Raw genomic sequence first — 24,038 nt, 5'->3', positions numbered from 1 at the left:
TTTTGAATGTTTTTAATCATTTTTAATCGCTATTTACGGCGATCGCTGCGCGCCGCCATGTTGTACGGCAAAACCGGATTCCGTCCTAAATGCGCATGCGCCGACGCCATTTTCTACCACCGCAAAACACTCGCTGTCATCTTTGCGCATGCGCGGCCGCCATATTGTACGGCAAAACTCGGGTGCCGTCACTATGTTCGCAATGCGCCGACGGCATTTTTGTACGCTTACAATAGCGCACTGCGCGGCCGCCATATTGTACGGTAGGTTCCGAGCGCGCCGTCATTTTGCACAGGAAACATCGCCGCCGCCATTTTGTACGGTAAAATTTTTGTTATCGCGCATGCGCGGTCGCCATCTTGTACGGCAATTCACCGGCGCGCCGCCATCTTGTGGAATTCACCGCTCCTTACAGTGCGCCGCCATTTTGTACGTAGTCACCACCACGCCGCCATCTTGCTACGGTATCCCCCGGCACCCAAAAAGCCCCAAACGCACCCAAATTATCCCCAAAAATCAAGGACTCTGGGGTCTCTTTTGCGCCGTCAAATTTGTTATCGCGCATACGCGGTCGCCATCTTGTACGGCAATCCACCAGCGCGCCGCCATTTTGTGGTATTCGCCGCTCCTCACCGTGCGCCGCCATTTTGTACGGAGTCGCCGCCATCTTGCTACGGCATCCTCAAACGGCCAAAAACCCCAAACCCACCCAAATTTTCCCCCAAAAATCACTGAGTCTGAGGGTTTTTTTCGCGCATTTTATTTCCTGGGGGTCGCCCCCTTCCCGCCTCAGCCCAGCGTGTCCTTCCAGGGCCTTTTTGGCGGCTCTGAGGGCGCCATCTTGGGGGGTTCAGGGGGTTCTGGGCGAACGTTTGGCGGAGAGGACCTGGAGAAAGGAAGTAAGTTGAATTTGGGGAGGGGATTTTGGGGGTTTTGGGGGGTTTTTTTGGGGTTTTCGGTCACCTTTGGCCGCCAGCGTGAGGTGGTTGCGGAGGCGCCAGCGGCGCTGCTCGGCCTCGTGCGTGGCCTGGGCCTCGCGCCACTCTGCGGATCGGGGAACCCCAAAAAGTCACTCTTGGGGTGCCCAAAAACGGGTTAGGGACCCCAAAAACGGGTTTGGGGACCCCAAAAATGGGTTTGGGGACCCCAAAAATGGGTTTGGGGACCCCAAAAATGGGTTTGGGGGGGTTAAATTTTATATAGGCAGTTTGAAATGATGGAAATTGACACAAATGCACCCAAAAATGACCCAAAATGCCCCAAATTTATCCCAAAATTGTCCCAAGTCCACCCCAAATGTCCCAAATTTTCCCAAAAATGACCCAGAATGTCCCAAATTTGTCCCAAATTTACCCAAAATGTCCCCAAATTCCCCAAATCCTCAAAAAATGACCCAAACTATTCTAAAATGACCCAAAATTGCCCCAAATTTGTCCCCAAAAAGCCCCAATGCCCCAAATAGGAAAAAAACCCAAAATTGCCCCAAAATTGTTTCAAATTCTCCAAAATGTCCCAAAAATCCCCAAATCCACCAGAAATGACCCAAAATGCCCCAAAATTTCCCCAAACCAACAAAAATGACCAAAATGTCCCAAAATGCGGCAAAATTGCCCCAAATTCACCCAAACTGCCCCAAATTTATCCCAAAATTTCCCTAAAATGCCCCAATTTCCTGAAATGCCCTAAAAACCCCAAAATTCTCCCCAAATTGCCCCCTGAAATTTCCCAAACCCCAAATTCCGGAAAATTCTTCCAAAAATCACCAAAAAGTTCCAAATTTCCCCCAAAATTCCTCAAATCCCTCAAAATGAGCCCTGAAAACCCCAAAATTCCACAAAAATCCCAAAACTCCAGAGTTTTCCCCCAGAAATTCCCCAAATCCCAAATTTCCCAAAAGTCCCCCCCAAATTTCCCATTTTTTGCCCCAAAATGCAGAAAAATTCCCCAAAATTTGGAAAAAATTCCCCCAAACTTCCCCTAAAAAGCCCAAAATTCAACACAAAAAACCAAAATCCCACAATGTTTCCCAAAAATTCCCCAAGCGCCCCCAAATCCCCAAAGTTTCCCAAATCTCCCCCAAAAATTCTCCAAATCCCAAATTTCCCAAGAATTCCACAAAGTTTTCTCAAAATTCTGCAAAAATTCCCGAGAAAGACCCAAAATCCAAGAAAAATGACCCAAAATTGCCCCAAATTCACCCAAACTGCCCCAAATTTTATTCCCCAAAACCCCCCCCCTCCAAAAATTTCCCAAAATGTCCCAAATTTGTCCCAAAAATGACCCAAAATGTCCCAATAAATGACCCAAAATTGTCCCAAAAAAAATTTGCCCAAAAAATGTCCCAAATCCAAAAAAATTACCCAAAATTTACCAAAATTGTCCCAAATTTGTCCCAAAATATGTCCCAAATAAAAAAAACCCCAAAATTGCCCCAAAATTGTTTCAAATTCTCCAAAATGTCCCAAAAATTCCCCAAATCCACCAGAAATGACCCAAAATGCCCCAAAACGTCCCAGAATTGGCCCAAAATGACCCAAAAATGTCCCCAAACCAACAAAAATGACCAAAATGGCCCAAAATGCTGCAAAATTCCCCCAAATCCACCCAAAATGTCCCAAATTTTCCCAAAATTTCCCCAAAACTTCCCAAATTGACTGCAAATGACCCCAAATTGTCCCAAATTCGCCCAAAATGCCCCAAATTTGTCCCAAAAAAGACCCAGAATGTCTTGAATATTAAAAAAACCTAGAACATTGCAAAATGTCCCAAATTTACCCAAAACGTCCCCAAATTCCACAAATCCACCAAAAATGACCCAAATTGTCCCAAATTCACCCAAAATGCCCAAAATTTGTCCCCAAAATGCCCCAAAATATCCCAAATATAAAAAAAAACCCCAAAATTGTCCCCAAAATTGTCCCAAATTCACCCAAAATGCCCCAAATTTGTCCCAAGAATGACCCAAAACAGCCCCAAACCCACCCAAAACCCCCAAGTTTTTGCCCAAAATCCCCAAATTATTTTGACTAAATTTCTCATTTTTTCTGCCCAAAATCCTGAAAGTTTTTTCCCCAAAATCCCCAGTGATTTTGCCCAAAATCCTCAAATTTTTTTACCCAAAATTCCCACTTTTTTCTCAAAATCCCAATTTTCCCACCCAAAATCTTCAATTTTTTGCCCCAAAATTTCCGAATTTTTCTGCCCAAAATCCCCAATGATTTTGCCCAAAATCCTCAAATTTTTTTACCCAAAATTCCCAATCTTTTTCACCAAAATCTCCAATTTTTTCCCCCAAAACCCCCAAATTTATTTTACCAAAAATTCCCTTTTTTTCTCAAAATCTCAATTTTCCCACCCAAAATCCCAAAATTTTTTTTCCTAAATTTCTCATTTTTTCTGCCCAAAATCCCCAAAGCTTTTTGCCCAAAATCCCCAATGATTTTGCCCAAAATCCTCAAATTTTTTCACCAAAAATTCCCATTTTTTGCCCAAAATTCCCAATTTTTTTACCCCAAAATCCCCAACATTTTTTCCCCAAAATTTTTCCCCAAAACAGCGAAATTTTTTTACCAAAAATTCCCATTTTTTTTCCTCAAATTCTCAATTTTCCCACCCAAAATCCCCAAATTTTTTTGCCTAAATTTCTCAATTTTTCTGCCCAAAATCCCCGATGATTTTTCCCCAAAATCCTCAATTTTTTTAACCAAAGATTCCCATTTTTTATCTGAAATCCCCAATTTTTTTTGCCCACAATCCTGATTTTTTCACCCTAAAATCCCCATTTTTCCCCCAAAATCCCCAATATTTTTCCCCCTAACCCCCAATTTTTCTGCCCAAAACCTCCATTTTTCCCACCCAAAATCCCCAAATTTTTTGCCCAAAATCCCCAATTTTTTTTCCCAAAATCCCCAAATTTTTCTGCCCAAAATCCCCAATGATTTTTCCCCAAAATCCCCGATTCTTTTGCCCAAAATCGCCGATTTTTGCCCCATTTTCCCCCTTTTTTCACCTTTTCTCAGCTGCCTCAGGATGCCGCCCTTGCTCTTGGGGGCGGGGCCGGTGGGCGTGGCCGGGGGCGGAGCCGGGGGCGGGGCCACGCCCAGCCTGGCCCGGAGGGCGGGGACTCGCAGCAGCCCCGTCTGCAGCAGGCTGAAGCTGTTGGACGTCAGCCAATAGGTGAAGATCGCCTGCAGGGAGGAACCAATCAGAAGCCAGGATGAGGGAAAGGAGGCGGGGCTAAGCGGCCAACCCGGAAGTGGAGCAACAAAGGGAATTTTGGGTTTTTAAAGGGAAATTTCAGAATTTTGGGGAAAATTCTCAAAGTTTGGAAAAAATGCCAAAAGCTTTTTAAAAATTCTCAAAATCAAATAAAATTAATAAGCAAACGAAACAAATTAAAGTTACAAATATATCAATATAAAAAATTCTACATAACACGGAAATATATAAATAAAATACTGATACATACTGGAATAATATGCAAATATATGAAAATAATAAATTAAAATAAGCAGAAATAAAATATTAAATACGTGGGTGCAAATTAAAAGTAAAAAATAAAAAATAAAAGAAGTACATAATATATATAATTACAAATAGTAATTAAAGTATTTTCCAAAATAAGAAATAATAAATTGAAATAATTGAAAAAACAAAATTTAAGTATATTATAACAAAATATATACAATTATAAAGCAGTCGAATATATAGCATGTAAGTATATAAAAATATAAAAATAAATAATAATCTTATAAAAAAATAAATAATATGTTTAAAAAAATTATATAAAAATTAATAAAATCTAAATTTAAATTACAAATACAAATTTATAAATATATAAAGCAATATTTATTAATATAATACATCAAAAATATAAATTCTAGTGTTACCCAAAGTAATACTAAAAAATAAAACAAAATAAAAAATAAAAATAAATTTTAGTATCTCACCAAGATTTGAGATAAAAGCAAGAAATTCTTTTTTATATTTTCGGAAAGGTTGGAAAAAATTCCAAATTTTGAAGACAAAATAAAAATTTTGAAAGAAAATTTTTGATTTTTCATGCAAAAACCAAACTTAACAAGAAAATTAAATTTTTGGGTGAAAATCTAAAAGTTTTGGACAAAATTTGGATTTTAAAAAAATTGGGGATTTCAGTGAAAATTTTGGGAATTTTGTGAAAATTTCGGAATTTTTAAAGGGGGAATTCTCAGATTTTCAAAAAAAAATCAGAAAATTTTGGAAAAAGTTTGAAATTTGTAATGGAATTCTTCAAGGAAAATTCAAATTTCGGTGCAAAGTAATCCAAATTTTAAAATATTGTAAAATTTTTAAAATTTTTTTAAAGTTTTTAAAAAGTTTTGTAAAATTTAAGAATTTTTAAAATTTTTTAAAAAATTCGTAAAATTTTAAAAATTTTTGTAAGTTTTCAGGGAAAATTGGGAAAATTTCAGGACAATTCCAGATTTGAACAAAGAAAATTCAATTTCAGGGGAAATTTTGGGGATTTTGAGAAAATTCCTGATTTTTTTTGAACAGGGAAATTCTCAGAATTTTAGAAAAATTCAATTTGGGGAACAAAAATTTAAATTTTGGGGAAAAATTCCGAAATTTTTGTGGGAAAATTCCCAAATTTTGTGAAAAAAATCCCAAATTTTTTCTAAAAATATTTTTTCCAATTTTATTCTTGAAATTTTCAGATTTTTTAAAATTCCAAAATGTACAAAAAAATGTTAACATTTTAAAGAACTTCTCAAATTTTTGGTAAAAAGCTTTAAATTTTGGAGGGAAAATTTCCCAAATTTACAGAAGAATTTTAAAATTTTTAATAAATTCACAAATACTTGTTTAAAATTTTAAATTTTTTGGAAAAAATATTAATTTTTCCAAAAATATTCCAAATTTTTAAAAAATATACCTTCAGTTTCATTTTTAAAAATTTTACAATACTTTAAAAATCAAAATTTGAGGTAAAATTCTTAAAATTTTTGTTAAAATTTCTAAATTTTTTTGAGAAAAATCCAAATTTTGAAGAAATTCAAATTTTGGGGTAAAATTCTAAAGATTTGAGATTAAAAAATTTCAATTTTGGGGAGAAATTTCTCAAATTTTGGGTGAAATTTAAAAAGATTTGGGGAAAATGGGAAAATTTGTGGGCGTGGCCACCGGAAATGACGTCACGACACCATAAAAGGAAACAATGAGGGGAAAGGTGAAGCCACGCCCACTTTTACATCGATCCCGCCTGGTTTAAAGTGACCACGCCCCTTTTTAAGCCACACCCCTTTTTAAAGTGACCTTGCTCCTTAATGAAGCCACGCCCACTATGAAGTAGATCACACCTCATTAAAAGTGACCACGCCCCTTTTCAATTGACCACGCCCCTATTTTAGGAAGCCACGCCCCTTTCAATGTGACCACGCCCCTTGAAACAGAGACTGCTCCTTAATGAAGCCACGCCCACTTTAAAAGCGACCACGCCCCTATTTTAAGCCACACCCCTTTTAAAATGACAACACCCATATTTTAGGAAGCTACACCCCTTTTACTGTAACCATGACAGTATTTTAAGCCACACCCACTTTTAAAGTGGCCACGCCCCTACTTTAGGAATCCACACCCTTTTTAATGTGACCACGCCCCTATTTCACGTAGCCACACTCTTTTTTAAGTGACCACGCCCCTTTTTAAAGTGACCAGGGCTTTTAATTATAGCCACACCCACTTTTAAAGTGGCTGCGCCCCATTTTAGTAGATCACAGCCCCTTTTAAAGTGACCACACCCCTATTTTAGGAAGCCGGCCCCTTTTAATGTGACCATGCCCCTATTTTAAGCCACACCCCCTTTTAAAATGACCATGCTCATTTTTCATGTAGCCACGCCCACTTCTAAAGAAGCCACACCCCTATTTAAAGTCACACCACTTTTAAAGTGGCCACGCCCCTAATTTGAGCCACACCCCTTTTAAAGTGACCGTGCTCCTATTTTAAGCCACACCCCTTTTTAAAATGTCCAGGTTTGTTTTTAATGTAGCCACACCCACTTCTGAAGTGGCCACGCCCTATTTTCAAGCCATGCCTCTTTCAAAGTGACCGTGCTCCGTTTGCATGAAGCCACACCCACTTTTAAAATGGCCACACCCCTATTTTAGGAGGCAACACCCTTTTTTAAGTGACCACGCCCTTTTTTAAAGTGACCAGACCTTTTAGTGTAGACCACACCCCTTTTAAAGTGACCACACCCCCATTTTAAGCCAGACCCCCTTTTAAAGTGACCACGCTCATTTTTAATGTAGCCACACCCACTTTTAAAGTGGCCACACCCCTATTTAAAGTCACACCCCTTTTTTAAGTGGCCACGCCCCTACTTTAGGAAGCCACGCCCCTTTTGAACTGACCACGCCCCTATTTTAAGCCATGCCCTCTTTTAAAGTAACCATGCTCATTTTTAATGTAGCCACACCCCTATTTTAGGAAGCCACACCCACTTTTAGAGTGGCCACGGCCCTAATTTAAGCCACGCCCTCTTTTAAAGTGACCAGGCTTGTTTTAATGTAGCCACACCCACTATTAAAGTGACCACACCCCTAATTTGAGCCACATCCCCTTTTAAAGTGACCGTGCTCATTTTTAATGTAGCCACGCCCACTTTTACGGTGACCTCACTCCTTAATGATGCTACACCCACTTTTACAATGGCCACGCCCCTTTTTAAATGACAGCACCCTTCTTTTAAGAGGCCACGCCCCTTTTTAGGCCCCACCCCCAACTCACGGTGGGGAAGTGAATGATGAATGGCAGGAAGACGAGGGGGAGGAGCCTCAGGATTTGACGGACAGGCCCCGCCCCCGGCGCCGACACGCCCGTCTCCGCCCCGAGCTGCAACAAGAAATATTCAAATTAACCATGCCCCTCATTTGCATAACGATGCTCCACCCCTTTCTGACATTAACACCCCAAAATCTTCGAAGTTTCCCCAAAATTTCCAATTTCTGCCCTGAAAAATTTCAAGATTTTCCCAACTAAAATTCCCATTTTTTCCCCCCAAAAATTCAAATTTTTTTCACAAAAATTCCTTTTTTCACCCCAAAAATCCCGTTCTCCCCCCAAATCCCCGCATTTTACCAAAATTCCTGCTTTTCCACCCAAAATTCAAATTTTCCCCTCTAAAATTCCCAACTTTACTCCCCAATATTTCAATTTTGAACCAAAATCCCCATTTTTTCGCCAAAAAATCCCCATTTCCCCCCAAAATTCCTGTTTTTCCCTCCAATTCCCATTTTTATAACAAAATTCCATTTTTTTCCCTAAAAATTCCAATTTCCCCACAAAATTTTCCTTCTTTCCCTGAAATTCCTATTTTCCCCAAATTATTTTTTAAAATCAAAATTCCCATTTTTTCCCAAAAAATTCCAATTTTTCTCCCCAAAATTCTCATTTTCCCCTCAAAACTTCCATTTTTTCCTTTGAAAATTTCCTTTTTTTTTTAAATCCCGTTTTCCTAATTTTTTTAACCAAAATTCCCATTTTCCACCCTAAAATCCCCATTTTTTAAATTCTAAAATTCTCATTTTTTCACCCAAAATTAATTTTTTTCCCAAAATTCACATTTCTTCAAAAAAATTTGGGGATTTTTAATCAAACTTGAGGAATTTTTGTCCAAAAATTTAAAATCGTCTCAGAAAAATCAGAAATTTTCTGCAAAAATTTTAATTTTTTACCAAAAATTTGGGAATTTCTTTAAAATTTTAACATTTTTTGTAAATTTCAGAATTTTTTAAAAAATCTTAAAATTTCAAGGAAAAATAAAAAAAATTATTTTTTCAAAAATTTGGGATTTTTTCCCCAAAAGTTGAGAATTTTCCCCTAAAATTTGAATTTTTTTTCTGCATCTGGAACATTTGATGGTAATTTGAGAATTTTCTCTCCAAATTCAGAATTTCCCACAAAATTTGGGAATTTTCTCTCCAAATTTGGGAATTTTCTCTCCAAATTTTGGAATTTCCTCCACAATTTAAAATTTTTTGCCCCAAACCAAATTTTTTTTCAAATCTGACAATTTCCCTGCCAAAAAATTTCCACATTTTTCTCAAAACTCCCAAAATTTTCCCTGAAATTCCAAACTTTTCCTTCAAATCTGAAATTAATCCTGAAATTTTCACAATTTTCCCCAAAAACTTTTAATTTTTTTTATATTTGAAATTTTTCTCAGAAATTTCCCCTCCCTAAATCCAATTTTCCAAAAAAAATCCAAATTTTTTCCACTAAAATTCCCATTTTTCATTCAAAAACCTCCATTTTTTCCCCCAAAATCCACTTTTTTCACCCAAAATTTTAATTTTTTACCCCAAACCAGATTTCCCCTCACAAATTCATTTTTTCCCCTCAAAACCCTCAATTTTTTCCCTTACAATCCCCATTTTTTCCACCCAAAATTCCCATTTTTGCCCAAAATCCCCATTTTTCACCCCACAACTTATTTCCCCTTTAAAAATCCAATTTCCCCCCCAAAAATTTAAATTTTTCTCCCTAAAATCTCCAATTTTTGTGCATTTCTCACTGAAAAATCTCCATTTTTTGCTCTAAAAATTCCTTTTTTCCCTAAAATCCCTCAGTTTTTCCCCAAAATCTCCATTTTTACCCCAAAATGTTTTTTCTTCTAAAAAATTAAATTTTCCCTTCCAAATCCTCAATTTCTCCACCCAAAATCCCCATTTTTCACCCCAAATCTTCGTTTTTTCTCCTAAAATCTCCACTCTTGCCATTTTTATAACCCAATTTTTTTCTCAAAATTCCAATTTTTCACCCCAAAATTTATTTCCTCTAAAAAATTCATTTTCCTCTCTCAAATCCCTATTTGCACTGGAAAATCCTCATTTTTACCCCGAAAATCCTCATTTTTTCAACCTGAAATTCCCAATTTTTACCCCAAAATCCCCTTTTTTTACCCCAAAACAGATTTTCCCTGACAGATTCAATTTCCCCTAAATCATCTTTTTTTTCCCTCTCTAAAATCTCCATTTTTTTCCCCTTAAAATTATTTTTTTTTCTAAAATCCCCATTTTTCAACCAAAATTCTCCTTTTTGCCCAAAATCCCAGATTCTGAACCCAAAATTCATTTCCCTTCCCAGATTCTGAACCCATAATTCATTTCCCTTCGCAAAATCCCAATTTCCCCGAAGAACCCAAATTTTCACCTAAAATTCCCATTTTTCACTCCAAAATCCCCATTTCTCACCCCAAATCCCCAAAAAATCCAAAATTTTTTTTGCCCAAAATCTCCAATTTTTACCCCAAAACTCAGCTCCCCCAAAACCTCCACGTTTCCCCTAAAATCCCATTTTTCTCTCTAAAATCTTCATTTTTCCACCCAAAATCCCCATTTTTTCTTAAAAATTGACATTTTTCACCCCAAATTCATTTCCCCTTAAAACCCCTCACATTTTTCCCTAAAAATTCCCAATTTTTTTCTCCTAAAATCCTCATTTTTCACTCTAAAAACCCCATTTTTTAACCAAAAATCCTCATTTTTTGACCTAAAATTCTCCTTTTTTCCCAAATTTCCAGATTTTCAACTCAAAACCCATTTCCCTTCCCCAAATCCCCATTTCCCCCAAAATCCTCATTTTTTCCTCCTAAAAACTCCAGTTTTTCACCCAAAATCCCCAGTTTTTCACCTAACAACTCCATTTTTTCATCTAAAATCCCCACATTTTCCCAAAATCTCCATTTTCACTTAAAACTCACTTCCTCCTAAAAACTCCCATTTTCCCCTCAAAAAACTCCATTTTTTTCCCTCTCGAAAAATCCCATTTTTCCCTCTAAAATCCCCATTTTTTCACCTAAAATCTCCATTTTTTCACCCAAAACCTCCATTTTTTTGCCCCAACTGGCCCAGTTTTGCCCCAAATCGCCGTTTTTGGCCCCAAACCTCGAGCACGAGCCAGGTGGAGGCGGTGACCAGCACGGGCAGGATGTAGAAAGGGTCGGGGGCGGCCAAGTTGGGGAACCAGCCCAGCCCCCCCTGCAGCAGCCCCGGCACCGGCGCCGCCGCCATCCCCTGCAGGGCCAGGAAAAACGACACAAACAGGGGGGTCTGGGACCCCCAAAATCATTAATCACTGCAGAAATAATTAGGGGCTAATTAGGGATTAATTGGGGAATTTTTTGGATTTTTTACAGATTTTTTTCAGATTTTTTGGGGGACTTTTGAATTTTTTCCTGATTTTTTTTTCAGTCCATACTGGGCAAATTAATGGCTCATTATATGGCAGAGGAATCCCTATAGGGCAAATCAATGGCTCACAATGTGGCAGGTGACTGCATGACTCAATATGGGGAGGGGGCTTTAGATCAGTATTTGGCAGAGGGATCCCTATAGGGCAAATCAATGGGTCACAATGTGGCAGGGGACTGCATGACTCAGTATGGGGAGGGGGCTTTAGATCAGTATTTGGCAGAGGGATCCCTATAGGGTAAATGATGGCTCATTATGTGGCAGGGGGCTCCAGCCCCATATGGGGAGGGGGCTTTGGCTCATTCTTTGGCAGAGGGATTCCTATAGGGTAAATCAATGGCTCTCAATGTGGCAAGAGGGGAGACAGGATCACAATGTGGCAAGGGGGTCCTTACACGGTAGATATATAGATCACTATGTGGCAGGTCCTATATGAGGAAGGGGCTTTGGCTCAATATTTGGCAGGGGGGGTCCCATAGGGCCAATCACTGGCTCACTATATGGCGGGGGGCCTCTTATGACTTAATATGGGGAGGGGGCTTAGCTCGGTATTGGGCAGGGGGAACCCCATGGGGTGAATGACTGGCTCATTATGTGGCAGGGGAATTCTAGCTCACTTTTTGTCAGGGGGGTCTCTACAGGTCAAATCAATGGCTCACAATGTGGCAAGGGGTTCCATGACTCAATATGGGGAGGGGGTCCTAGATCAGTATCTGGCAGAGGAGTCCCTATAGGGCAAATCAATGGCTCACAATGTGGCAGGTGACTGCATGACTCAATATGGGGAGGGGGCTTTAGATCAGTATTTGGCAGAGGGATCCCTATAGGGCAAATCAATGGCTCACAATGTGGCAGGGGACTGCATGACTCAATATGGGGAGGGGGCTTCAGATCAGTATTTGGCAGAGGGATCCCTATAGGGTAAATCAATGGCTCACTCTGTGGCAAGGGGTCTGGCCCCATATGGGGAGGGGCTTTGGCTCATTCTTCAGCAGAGGAATGCCTATGGGGTAAATCAATAGCTCACAATGTGGCAGGAGAGGAATTAGGGTCACAATGTCGCAAGGGGGTCTTTATAGGGTAAATCAATGGATCACTATGTGGCAGGTCCCATATGAGGAAGGGGCTTTGGCTCAGTATTTGGCACGGGGAGCCCCATAGGGTAAATTAATAGCTCACTATATGGCAGGGGATCCTATGACTTAATACGGGGAGGGGGCTTGGCTTGATATTTGGCAGGGGGAACCCCATGGGGTGAATGACTGGCTCACTATGTGGCAGAGGAATTCTAGCTCACTTTTTGTCAGGGGGTCTCTACAGGTCAAATCAATGGCTCACAATGTGGCAGGGGGTTCCATGACTCAATATGGGGAGGGGCTTTAGATCACTATTTGGCAGAGGGATCCCTATAGGGCAAATCAAAGGATCACAATGTAGCAGGAGGTTCTATGACTCAATACGAGGGAGACGGCCTTAGGTCATTATTTGGCAGAGGAGTCTCTATAGGGCAAATCAGTGGCTCACTATGTGGCAAAGGGATCCAGCTCCATATGGGGAGGGGGCTTTGGCTCATTCTTTGGCACGGGGGATCCCATAGGGTAACTCACTGGCTCACTATGTGGCAGAGAGTCCAGTCCCATATGAGCAGGGAAAAAAATTTCGGATTTTTGGGCTGATTGGGGAATTTTTTGGGGGTGAATTTGGGATTTTTTTGGGGTGGAATTTGGGGAATTTTTGGGGGCGAATTTGGGAAATTTTTGGGGCTGAATTTGGGATTTTTTTAGGGGGCTGAATTTGGGGATTTTTTGGGGCTGAATTTTGGGATTTTTTGGGGCTGAATTTGGGAATATTTTCGGGGTGAATTTGGGATTTTTTAGGGCCAAATTTGGGAATTTTCTGGGGCTGAATTTGGGATTTTTTGGGGCTGATTTGGGAATTTTTGGGGCCAAATTTGGGAATTTTCGGGGCTGAATTTGGAATTTTGGGGGTTTAATTTCTGATTTTTTTATGCCAAATCTCGGAATTTTTTGGAGCTGAATTTGGGAATTTTTGGGGCCGAATTTGGGATTTTTTTGGGGCTGATATTGAAAATTTTTGGGGCTGAATTTGGGTCTTTTTGGGACTGATTTTGGGAATTTCTTTGGGGCTGAATTTGGGGATTTTTTGGGGCTGAATTTGGGAATTTTCTGGGCTCAATTTGTGAATTTTTGGGGCTGATTTTGAAGCGTTTTTGGGGTTGAATTTGGGATTTTTGGGGTCGGATTTGGGAATATTTTCGGGCTGAATTTGGGATTTTTTGGGGCTGAATTTGGGATTTTTGGGGTTCCCAAACCTGCACGAGGGGCACCAGGAAGCCGCGGAGCGGGTTCACGTTGTGCTGCCGCTGGTACGACACCAGCTCCGAGTACGCCACGGCCACTGAGGGGTTAAAAAAGGGGCGTGGTCACAAAGCCACGCCCACCGCAGACAAGCCACGCCCACAAAACCCCCACAACACATTTTACCCAAATTCCTCCTCCCACCCCCAAATGCTGAGACCACGCCCACAAGTCATTAAGCCACGCCCATCTAATATCAAGCCATGCCCACAACCCTTAAACCACGCCCATAACCCTTAAGCCACGCCCCTTTGTACCCCATTTTGGAGCATTTTTTGCCCATTTTTTCTCCTTTTCCACCCAAATTTTGCCTCCCGCCACGCAAATGTTGAGGCCACGCCCACAAATTAATAAGCCACGCCCATCCATCAGCAAACCACGCCCACAACGCTTAAGCCACGCCCATTTTAACCCCATTTTTTCACTTTTTTCACCCAAATTTCACCTCCCACCCCCCAAATTTAGTGGCCACGCCCACAAATTAATAAACCACGCCCACCAAACCTCAAGTCACGCCCACAACCCTTAAACCACGCCCCCAACGTCCCATTTTTGTGCATTTTAACCCCATTTTTTGCCTTTTTTCACCCAAATTTCATCTCCCACCCTCCAAATTCAGTGGCCACGACCCTCAAATTAGTAAGCCACGCCCACAACGTTTAACCACGCCCATTTAAACCCCATTTTTGTGCTTTCAAACCCCGTTTTTGCGCATTTTAACCTCATTTTTTCAGATTTTTTCACCCAAATTTCGCCTCCCAGCCCCCAAATGTGGAGGCCACGCCCACAACCCTTAAGCCACGCCCACAACCCTTAAGCCACGCCCCTTTAACCCAATTTGTGCTTTCAAACCCCATTTTTGTGCATTTCAATCTCATTATTTTCAGCTTTTTTCACCCAAATTTTGCCTCCCACCACCCAAATGTTGAGGCCACGCCCACAACTCAATAAACCACACCCACAACTCTTAAGCCACGCCCCCAAAATCCCATTTTTAGTCATTTTCACCCCATTTTTTGGCCTTCTTTCACCCAAATTTCACCTTTTTCCACCCTAACTTTGCCTCCATTCACAAAAAATTTGGAAGCCACGCCCACAAGTCAATAAGCCACGCCCACAATCCTTAAGCCACGCCCATTTTGTCCCATTTTTGTGCATTTTAACCCCATTTTTTGGCCTTTTTTCACTTAAATTTCACCTTTTCTTCACCCAAATTTCACCTCCCACCACCCAAATGTGGAGGCCACGCCCACAACCCTTAAGCCACGCCCATTTCATCCCATTTTTTGTCATTTTGACCCCATTTTTTGGTCTTTTTCCACCCAAATGTCACCTTTTCACACCCAAACTCTGCCCCCAACCCCAAACTTGGTGGCCACACCCACAAATTAATAAGCCACACCCACAACTCTTCAGCCACGCCCCCAAAATCCCATTTTTAGTCACTTTAACCCCATTTTTGGGCCTTTTTTCACCCAAATTTCGCCTCCCACCCGCCAAATTTAGTGGCCACGCCTACAAGCCATGTAACCACGCCCACTAAACCTCAAGCCACGCCCACAATCCTGAAGCCACGCCCATTTCATCCCATTTTTAGTCATTGTAACCCCATTCTCTTTCTTTCACCCAAATTTCGCCTCCTACTCCCCAATTTTGAGGCCACGCCCAGAAATTAATAAGCCACGCCCACAACCCTTAAGCCACGCCCCTTTAACCCAATTTGTGCTTTTAAACCCCATTTTTGTGCATTTCAATCTCATTTTTTTCAGCTTTTTTCACCCAAATTTCGCCTCCCACCACCCAAATGTTGAGGCCACGCCCACAACTCACTAAGCCACGCCCACAAACCTTAAACCACGACCCTAAGTCCCATTTTTAGTCGTTTTAACCCCACGTTTTCCCTTTTTTCACCCAAATTTCGCCTCCCACCACCCAAATGTTGAGGCCACGCCCACAAATTAATAAACCACGCCCACAACCCTTAAGCCACGCCCATTTCATCCCATTTTTGTGCATTTTAACCCCATTTTTTGGCCTTTCTTCACCCAAATTTCACCTTTTACCACCCAAACTCTACCCCCCAAACTTGGTGACCACACCCACAAATTAGTAAGCCACGCCCACAGCCCTTAAACCACGCCCATTTCATCCCACTTTTAGTCGTTTTGACCCCATTTTTTGGCCTTTTTCCACCCAAATTTCACCTTTTTCCACCCAAATTTCCCCTCCCCCCCCCGAGCCCCGCCCCCGCACCCGGTTGGGGTCGGTTCCCCGTTTGGCGTCGGCCCGCAGCGCCCAGCGCGCTGCAGCGTCGGGAGGTGCCGGGCGAGCCGGGCGGCCTCGCGCTGCCCGCGCAGCACCAGCGGCAGCAGCAGCACCCGCGCGCCCACCGTGCCTGCAAACGGGGACACAAACACGGAATGCCGTCAGTTTTCCTCTTTTCATCCGTTTTAAAAGGCGACAAGTCGGACGCGAAACCCCAAAATTCGAAGCGAAACCCAAAAAATTCCAAGCAAAACCCAAAAAATTCCAAGCGAAACCCAAAAAATTCCAAGCGAAACCCAAAAAATTCCAAGCTAAACCCAAAAAAATTCGAACCAAACCCCACAGGATTTGATTTTAAAACCACTAAGATTTGACCCCAAAGCTCCCAAAATTTGAGGCTAAAGCCCTGAATTCAACAAAAACCCTGAAAATTTCACCCAGAACTCCAAAAATTTGACACAAAATCCCAAAAATCTGACCCCAAACGTGCAAAATTTGACCCCAAAAAAGCCAAAATTTGAACCTAAACCCCTGCATTCAACAAAAACCCTGAAAATTTGACCCAAAACTCCAAAAATTTGACCCAAAACCCCCAAAATTTGACCCCAAAACCCTGAATTCAAAAAGAACCTTAAAATTGACCCAAAACCCAAAAATTTGAACGGAAACCCAAAAAAATTTGACCCCAAAATCCTGAATTCAATAAAAACCTTGAAAATTTCACCCAAAACCCACAAAATTTGACCCCAAAATTTGGAACAAAACCCCCCAAATTTGATGCCAAAACCCTGAATTCAACAACAAGTTCTAAAATTGGACCCAAAACTCAAAAAATTTGAACCAAAACCCCAAAAACTTGACTCTAAAACCCTGAATTAAAAAACAACCTTACAATTGACCCAAAAGCCAAAAATCTGAACCAAAACCCACAAAATTGGACCCCAAAAGCCCCAAATTTTCCCCCAAAACCCCCAATTTCCTCTGTCCTAGAACTCCAAATTTTCCCTAAAAACCCCAAATTTTCCCCCCAAATCTCATTTGTTAACCAAAATCCCAGATTTTCCCCCAAAATCCCAATTTTTTCCACAAAAATCCCTTTTTTTTTCTCCAAAACCGCCACTTTTTACCCCCAAAACCCCAGTTTCTTTCCCTAAAACCGCAAGTTTGCCCCGAAAACCCCCAAAAACCCCAACTTTTTCCCCCAAAACCCCAAAAAATCCCAATTTTTTTCCCCCAAAACCCCAGTTTCTTTTCCCAAAATCCCCAAATGTTCCCCAAAAAAACCCAAAAAAATCCCAATTCTTTCCCCAAAAACCCCAATTTTTCCCCAAAATTTCCCCCCAAAAATCCCAATCTTTCCCCCTAAAATCTCTATTTTCCACTAGAACTCCAAATTTTCCCCCAAACCCCCAAAATCCCCAAAATTCCCCCTAAATCCCATTTTTTCCCCAAAACCCCAAATTTTCCCCAAAATTTCCCTAAAAACCCCACAAAAATCCCAATTTTTTCCCTAAAAAACCCAACTTTTTCCCCCCAAAACCTCCCGAAAAACCCCAATTTTTCCCCAAAAACCCCAAATTGCCCCCAAAACCCCAAATTTCCCCCAAAACCTCCCCAAAACCCAAAAAAATCCCAACTTTTTTCCCTCAAAATCCCATTTTTTTCCCCCAAAGTTCCATTTTTTTCTCCAAAAACCCAACTTTCTTTCCCCAAAAATCCCAACTGGTTTCCCCCAAAAACCCCCATATTTCCCCTAAAAACCCCCAAATTTTCCCAAAAAATCCCCATTTTTTTGTCCTAGAATTCCAAATTTTCCCCGAAAACCCCAAACAAATCCCATTTTTTTCCCCAAAACCCCCAAATTTTCCTCCAAACACCCCAAATAAATCACAATTTTTTCTCTAAAAACCCCAAATTTTCCCCAAAAGCCCCAAATTTTCCCCCAAAACCTCCCCAAAAAACCCCAATTTTTCCCCCAAAAACCCCAAATTCCCCCCAAAAATCCCCATTTTTCCCCAAAATCCCAATTTTTTTCTCCAAAACCCCCCAATTTTTTCCCCAAACACCCCCAATTTTCCCCAAAACCCCAAATTCCCCCAAAAATCCCAAATTTCCCCCCAAAACCCCCATTTTTTTCCCCCAAAACCCCATTTTTTCCCCAATCTTTTCCCCAAACCCCAAAACCCCCAAAATTTCCATTTTTTTCCCCAAAAACTCCATTTTTCCCCAAAATTTTCCCCCAAAACCCCAACCTTTCCCCCAAAAATCCCAACTGGTTTCCCCCAAAACCCCAAAAATCCCAGTTTCTTTCCCCAAAACCCCAAATTTTCCTGAAAAATCCCAATTTTTTTGTCCTAGAATGCCAAATTTCCCCCCAAAACCCCAAAACCCCCATTTTTTCCCCCAAAACCCCAACTTTTTCTCCCCCAAACCCCAAAAATTTCCATATTTTTTCCCCAAAAACCCCAATTTTTCCCTCAAAACCCCAAAAAACCCCAATTTTTTTTCCCCCAAAACCCCCAAAATTTCCATATTTTTTTTTTTCCCCAAAAACCCCATTTTTCCCTCCTCCCCCAAAAAACCTTTTTCCTCCCCAAAATCCCAATTTTTCCTCCACACCTCCAAATTCCCCCAAAAACCCCCATTTTTCCCCCAAAACCCCAATTTTCCCCCCTTTCCCCCCCAAAACCATCCCAAAACCCCAATTTTTCCTCAAAAACTTTTCCCCCAAACCTCCCCCAAAACCCCAATTTTTTTCCCCAAAAACCCCAGTTTCTTTCCCCAAAAACCTGAAATTTCCCCCCAAAAACCCCAAAATTTCCCCCCAAAACCCCAAAAAATCCCAATTTTTTCCCCCAAACACCCCAAATTTCCCCCCAAAACCCCTCATTTTTTTCCTCAAAAACCCCATTTTTTCCCCAATTTTTCCCCCAAAACCCCATTTTTCCCCCCAAAACCCCCAGTTTCTCCCCAAAAGCCCCGTTTTTCCCCGCTCACCGGCGGCGATGGCGCCCCACCAGGGCAGCCCCAGGTCGGCGTGCAGCGCCTCCAGCGCGCTCTGGATCAGCCCCACGGGGCCGGCCCCGCCCAGCCCCAGCTCCGCCAGCCGCGGCTCCGCCCCCTCCGGGGAAACAGCCAATAGCGGGGCCGGCTCCGCCCCCTCCGGGAACACAGCCAATAGCGGGCCCGGCTCCGCCCCCTCCGGGACACAGCCAATAGCGGGCCCGGCTCCGCCCCCTCCGCGGACACGGCCAATAGCGGGCCGGCTCCGCGCCGGGGGGCGGGGCCAGAGGGGGCGGGGCCAGAGGGTGCTGGGAGGGGAGAAGGGAAATGGTTAAAATTGGGGAAAAACAGGAAAATTTGAATCAAAAATTGAAGGAAATCGGTAATGTTTAAGTCAAAATTTGCCACCACAATTCACCCAAAAATGCCCAAAATTCACCCAAAAAAATCCCCCAAAATCCCCAAAGTTCACCCAAAAAATCCCCAACGTTTACCCAAAAATCCCCAAAATTCACCCAAAAATCCCCAAAATTCACCCAAAAATGCCCAAAATTCACCCAAAAATGCCAAAATTCACCCAAAAAATTCTAAATAATCCTGAAAACAAATCCACAAAATTCACCCAAAAAAATCCCACAAAATCCCCAAAATTCACCCAAAAGATCCCCCCAAAATTCACCCCAAAATCCCCAAAATTCACTCCAAAATCCCCAAAGTTCACCCAAAAAATCCCCCCAAAATTCACTCAAAAAAACCTAAAATTCACCCAAAATATTCTAAATAATCATGAAAAGAAATCCCCAAAGTTCACCCAAAAAATCCCCCCAAAATTCACCCAAAAAATTCCCAAAACTCACCCAAAAATGCCCCCAAAATCCCCAAAGTTCACCCAAAAATCCCCCCAAAAACCCCCAAAATACGCCCAAAAAATTCTAAATAATCCTGAAAAGAAACCCCCAAAGTTCACCCAAAATGCCCCCAAAAATCCCCAAAATTCACCCAAAAATCCCCAAAATTCACCCAAAAATTCCCCAGTTTTGGGGGGGGGGAGGGGCCAAAGGGGGGGGCAGGGGGCTGGGAGGGGAGAAGGGAAATGGTTAAAATTGGGGAAAAACAGGAAAATTTGAGCCAAACATTGAAGGAAATCGGTAATGTTTAAGCTAAAATTTGTTCTCAAAATTGAGCCAAAAATGCCCCCAAAACCCCCAAAAATCCCCCCAAAAATCCCAAAAATATCCCTACCAAAATCCCCTAAGTTCACCCAAAAAATCCCCAAAATTCACCCAAAAATTGCCCCAAAGTTCACCAAAAAGTCCTTCAAAAATCCCCAAAATCCCCCAAAAATTCAAAATGATCACCCGAAAATCCACAAAATTCACCCAAAAAATTCTAAAGAATCCCTCCAAAAAATCCCCCAAAACCCCAAATTTCTCTCAATTTTCCTCCAACATTCCCTGAAAATCCCCAAATTTCCCACAAATTTTTGCCAAAATCCCAAATTTCCCTCAATTTTCCACCAAAATTCCCTCAAAATTCCCCCCAAAGCCCCAAATTTCCCCCCAAAATCCCCAAATTGCCCTCGAATTTCCCCCAAAATCTCAAATTTCCCTCAAATTCACCCCAAAACCCCAAATTTCCCCCAATATTCCCTCAAAATCCCCAAATTTCCCTCATTACTCCGATTTCCCTCAAATGTTCCCCTAAAAACCCAAAATTTCCCTCAAAATCCCCCAAAATTCCACAAATTGTCCCCCAAAACCTCCAAATTTCCCCCAAAATTCCCCCCCAAACTTCCAAATTTTCCTCATGTTCCCCCTAAAAAACCCAAATTCCCCTAAAACCCCCAAATTTCCCTCAATTTTCCTCCAAAATCCCCTCAAAATTCCCCCCAAACCCCCAAATTTCCCATCAAATTCCCCCAAAATCCCAAATTCCCCTCAAAATTCCCCCAAACCCCCAAATTTGCCCCCAAATTTCCCTTGATTTTTCCCCAAAATCCCAAATTTCCCTCAAATTCCCCCAAACCCCCAAATTTCTCTCACTTTTCCTCAAAAATTCCCTCAAAATTCCCCCAAAACCCCAGAAATTTCCCTCAGTTTTCTCTCAAGATCCCCATATTTCCCCAAATTTCCCACAAAATTCCCCAAAATTCCACAAATTTCCCTCAAAATTCCCCCAAACCCCCAAATTTCCCTCACAATCCCCCCCAAAACCCCTCAAATTCCCCCCAAATTTCTGCCACATTCCCCAAATTTCCCTCATATTCTCCCTACACCCCCAAATTTCCCTCAAAATCCCCTCAAACTTCCCCCAAAATTTCACAAATTTCCCTCAAAATCCCAAAAATCCCCAAATTTCCCACAAAATTCCCTAAAATTCCACAAATTTTCCCCCAAAACCTCCAAATTTCCCTCAAATTTCCCCCAAAATTCCCACAAAACCCCCAAATTTCCCACAAAAAATCCCCAAATTTCCCTCAAAATCTCCCCAAACCCCCACATTTTCCACAAAATTCCCCAAAATTCCACAAATTTTCCCCCAAAACCTCCAAATTTCCCTCATAATTCCCCCAAAACTTCCGAATTTCCCTCACAAAACCCCTCAAATTTCCCCCAAATTTCTGCCACGTTCCCCAAGTTTCCCTCAGACTCACCCAAAACCCCAAATTTTCCTCAAATATTCCCCAAAACCCCAAATTTCCCTAAAATATCCCCCTAAAAACCCCAAATTGCCCTCAAAACCCCTCAAATTTCCCTCAAATTTTCGTCAAACCCCCAAATTTTCCACAAAATTCCCCAAAATCCCCAAATTTCCCTCAAAATTCCCCCAAAATCCCAAATTTTCCTCAATTTTCCTCCAAAATTCCCTCAAATTCCCCAACTTCCCCAAATTTCCCCCAAAATTCCCTAAATTCCACAAATTTTCCCCCCAAAACCTCCAAATTTCCCCCAATTTTCCTCCAAAATCCCCTCAAAATTCCCCAAAAGCCCCAAATTTTCATCAAAACCCCCGAATTTCCCTCAATTTTCCTTCAAAATCCCCAAATTTCCCTCAAATTTCCCACAAAACCCCCAAATTTCCCACAAAAATTCCCCAAATTTCTCTCAAAATCTCCCCAAACCCTCAAATTTTCCACAAAATTCCCCAAAATTCCATAAATTTTCCCCCAAAACCCCCAAATTTCCCTCATAATTCCCCCAAAACCCCTCAAATTTCCCTCAAATTTTCCACAAAATTCCCCAAAATTCCCTCAATTTTCCTCCAAAATTCCCTCAAAATTCCCCCACAACTTCCCAAATTTTCCACAAAATCTCCCCAAAACCCCAAATTTCCCCCAATTTTCCTCCAATATTCCCTCAAAATCCCCAAGTTTCCCTCATTACTCCCCAATTTCCCTTAAATGTTCCCCTAAAAACCCCAAATTTCTCCCCAAACCCCTCAAATTTCCCTCAAATTTTTGCCAAAGTCCCAAATTTCCCACCAAAATTCCCTCAAAATTCCCCCCAAACCCACAAATTTTCCCCAAAATCCCCAAATTTCCCTCAATTTTAACTCAAAAGCCTCAAATTTCTCTCACAATTCTTCCCCAAACCCCAAATTTACCCCCAAACCCCCAAATTTCCCTCAAAATTCCCCCAAAATCCCAAATTCCCCTCAATTTTCCTGCAAAATTCCCCCAAAACTTCCCAAATTTCTCTCAAAATCTTCCCAAACCCCCAAATTTCCCCCAAAATTCCCTCAAATTTCCCCCAAACCCCAAAATTCCCCAAAATTTCCCAAATTTTCCCCCAAAACCTCCAAATTTCCCTCGCAATTCCCCCAAAACCCCTCAAAATTCTGTCACATTCCCCAAATTCCCCTCGTATTCCCCCTAAACCCCCAAATTTCCCTCAAACCCCAAAATTTCCCTCAAAAATTCCTCAAATTTCCCTCAAAATCCCCCCAAAGTCCACATTTTCCTCAAATTTCCCCACGAACCCCCAAATTTCCCTCAAAAATCCCAAATTTCCCTCAAAATTCCTCCCTAAACCCCCAAATTTCCTCAAAATTCCCCAAATTTCCCTCAAAATTCCCCAAATTTCCCTCAAAATTCCCCTCAGTATTCCCCCCAAGCCCCCAAATTTCCCTGAAAAATCCCAAATTACCCTCAAATCCCCCCCAGATTTTCCCGCCTCACCTGCCCTGCGTCGCTCGCCACCCCCCTCACGGCCGGGGCTCCGCAGCACCACACGGGACCCCGCAACCTCTGCAGGAACAAACGCTTTATGTGCATTTATAACGTCAAGACTTTCACTTTGACGATAAAACGTCCCACCAAAAAAAAGCCAAAAGAAGGGAAAAATGTTAAAATTTTATTTCCGGCTCACCTGAGCCCTCAGGGCGCGCAGCAGCGGCCGCAGCCGCGGGGTCGCCGCCGCCATCATGGCGGCCTGAGGGGAGCAGGAAAAAGGGCGGGGCTTAAGGGCTGAGGGGGAGGGCCCGCCAAAATCGCGGCTGTTGATTGGTCAGTTAAATTCTGCACATGCGCATAATTGATAAAGGAAGGAAGCGCCATTTGGTGTGAGGGCAGCCCTTAGTGGGGCGTGGCCAAAAGGGAGAGGCGGGAAATAAATCCATCAATAGAAGCGCTGCTTGGCGTTGCGCATGCGCACTAGGAGGGAGAAGACCGCCAATCGCCATGTTAAGTAAGGGTAAGAGTGAGGGAGTGACGTCACAGAAAGGGGAAACCACGCCCACTTTCCCCCTCAGGAGCGCCGCCATTTTGGATCCGCCGCCGCTCCCTGAGGTAACTACGAGGGGGCGACCCCGCCTCAAATTTGGGAGGTCGAAAATTCCCCAAAACCCCCTCAAAACAACCCAAAAGAACCTCGCAAACTTTGGGGGGGTTGCGGGGGGGCACATCTCAAACTCATCTAGAGACCACCCCCCCAAAATTCCCCCGAAATTGGGGCCCCGCAGGCTCATATTCCAGATTTTTTGAATGGGGTTGGAAAAGGTTCCAAAAATCCTCCAAAACCAAAATTTTGGGGTTAAGAGGCCCCAAACCCGCCCTAAATTTGGGTGGGCTGAGGCGGCTTCAAGACCCTCAAAATTTCTCCCAAAATCCTCCCAAATTTTTGGGAGGTTAAAAAGCCCCAGGCTGTTGAAACACCCT

The 24,038-nt window shown here is 42.2% G+C and overlaps 2 protein-coding genes across 2 annotated transcripts in view; one reads left to right on the top strand and one right to left on the bottom strand.

Moving 5' to 3' along the window:
- Positions 1-744: 744 nt before the first annotated feature.
- OXA1L (OXA1L mitochondrial inner membrane protein) lies at positions 745-23,563 on the bottom strand. Its single transcript, XM_030970685.1, is given in 14 exon segments — positions 745-843; positions 846-886; positions 964-1,044; positions 4,010-4,187; positions 7,774-7,878; positions 10,932-11,096; positions 13,570-13,656; positions 15,869-15,910; positions 15,913-16,010; positions 18,878-19,079; positions 19,118-19,191; positions 23,061-23,129; positions 23,251-23,340; positions 23,536-23,563. Coding segments are annotated over 14 exon segments (1,314 nt in total). The 3' UTR covers positions 745-789.
- A 59-nt stretch (positions 23,564-23,622) lies between these two features.
- Positions 23,623-24,038, top strand: part of RNF31 (ring finger protein 31) — a 43,131-nt gene continuing 42,715 nt past the window's right edge. The window contains 1 exon segment of the mRNA XM_030970684.1: positions 23,623-23,669. The gene's annotated coding sequence lies outside the window, so the exon portion shown is untranslated.

This window comes from Camarhynchus parvulus, unplaced genomic scaffold (assembly GCF_901933205.1).
Source record: "Camarhynchus parvulus unplaced genomic scaffold, STF_HiC, whole genome shotgun sequence".
Lineage (NCBI taxonomy): Eukaryota > Metazoa > Chordata > Aves > Passeriformes > Thraupidae > Camarhynchus > Camarhynchus parvulus.
This window is presented reverse-complemented; position numbering and strand designations above follow the sequence as displayed.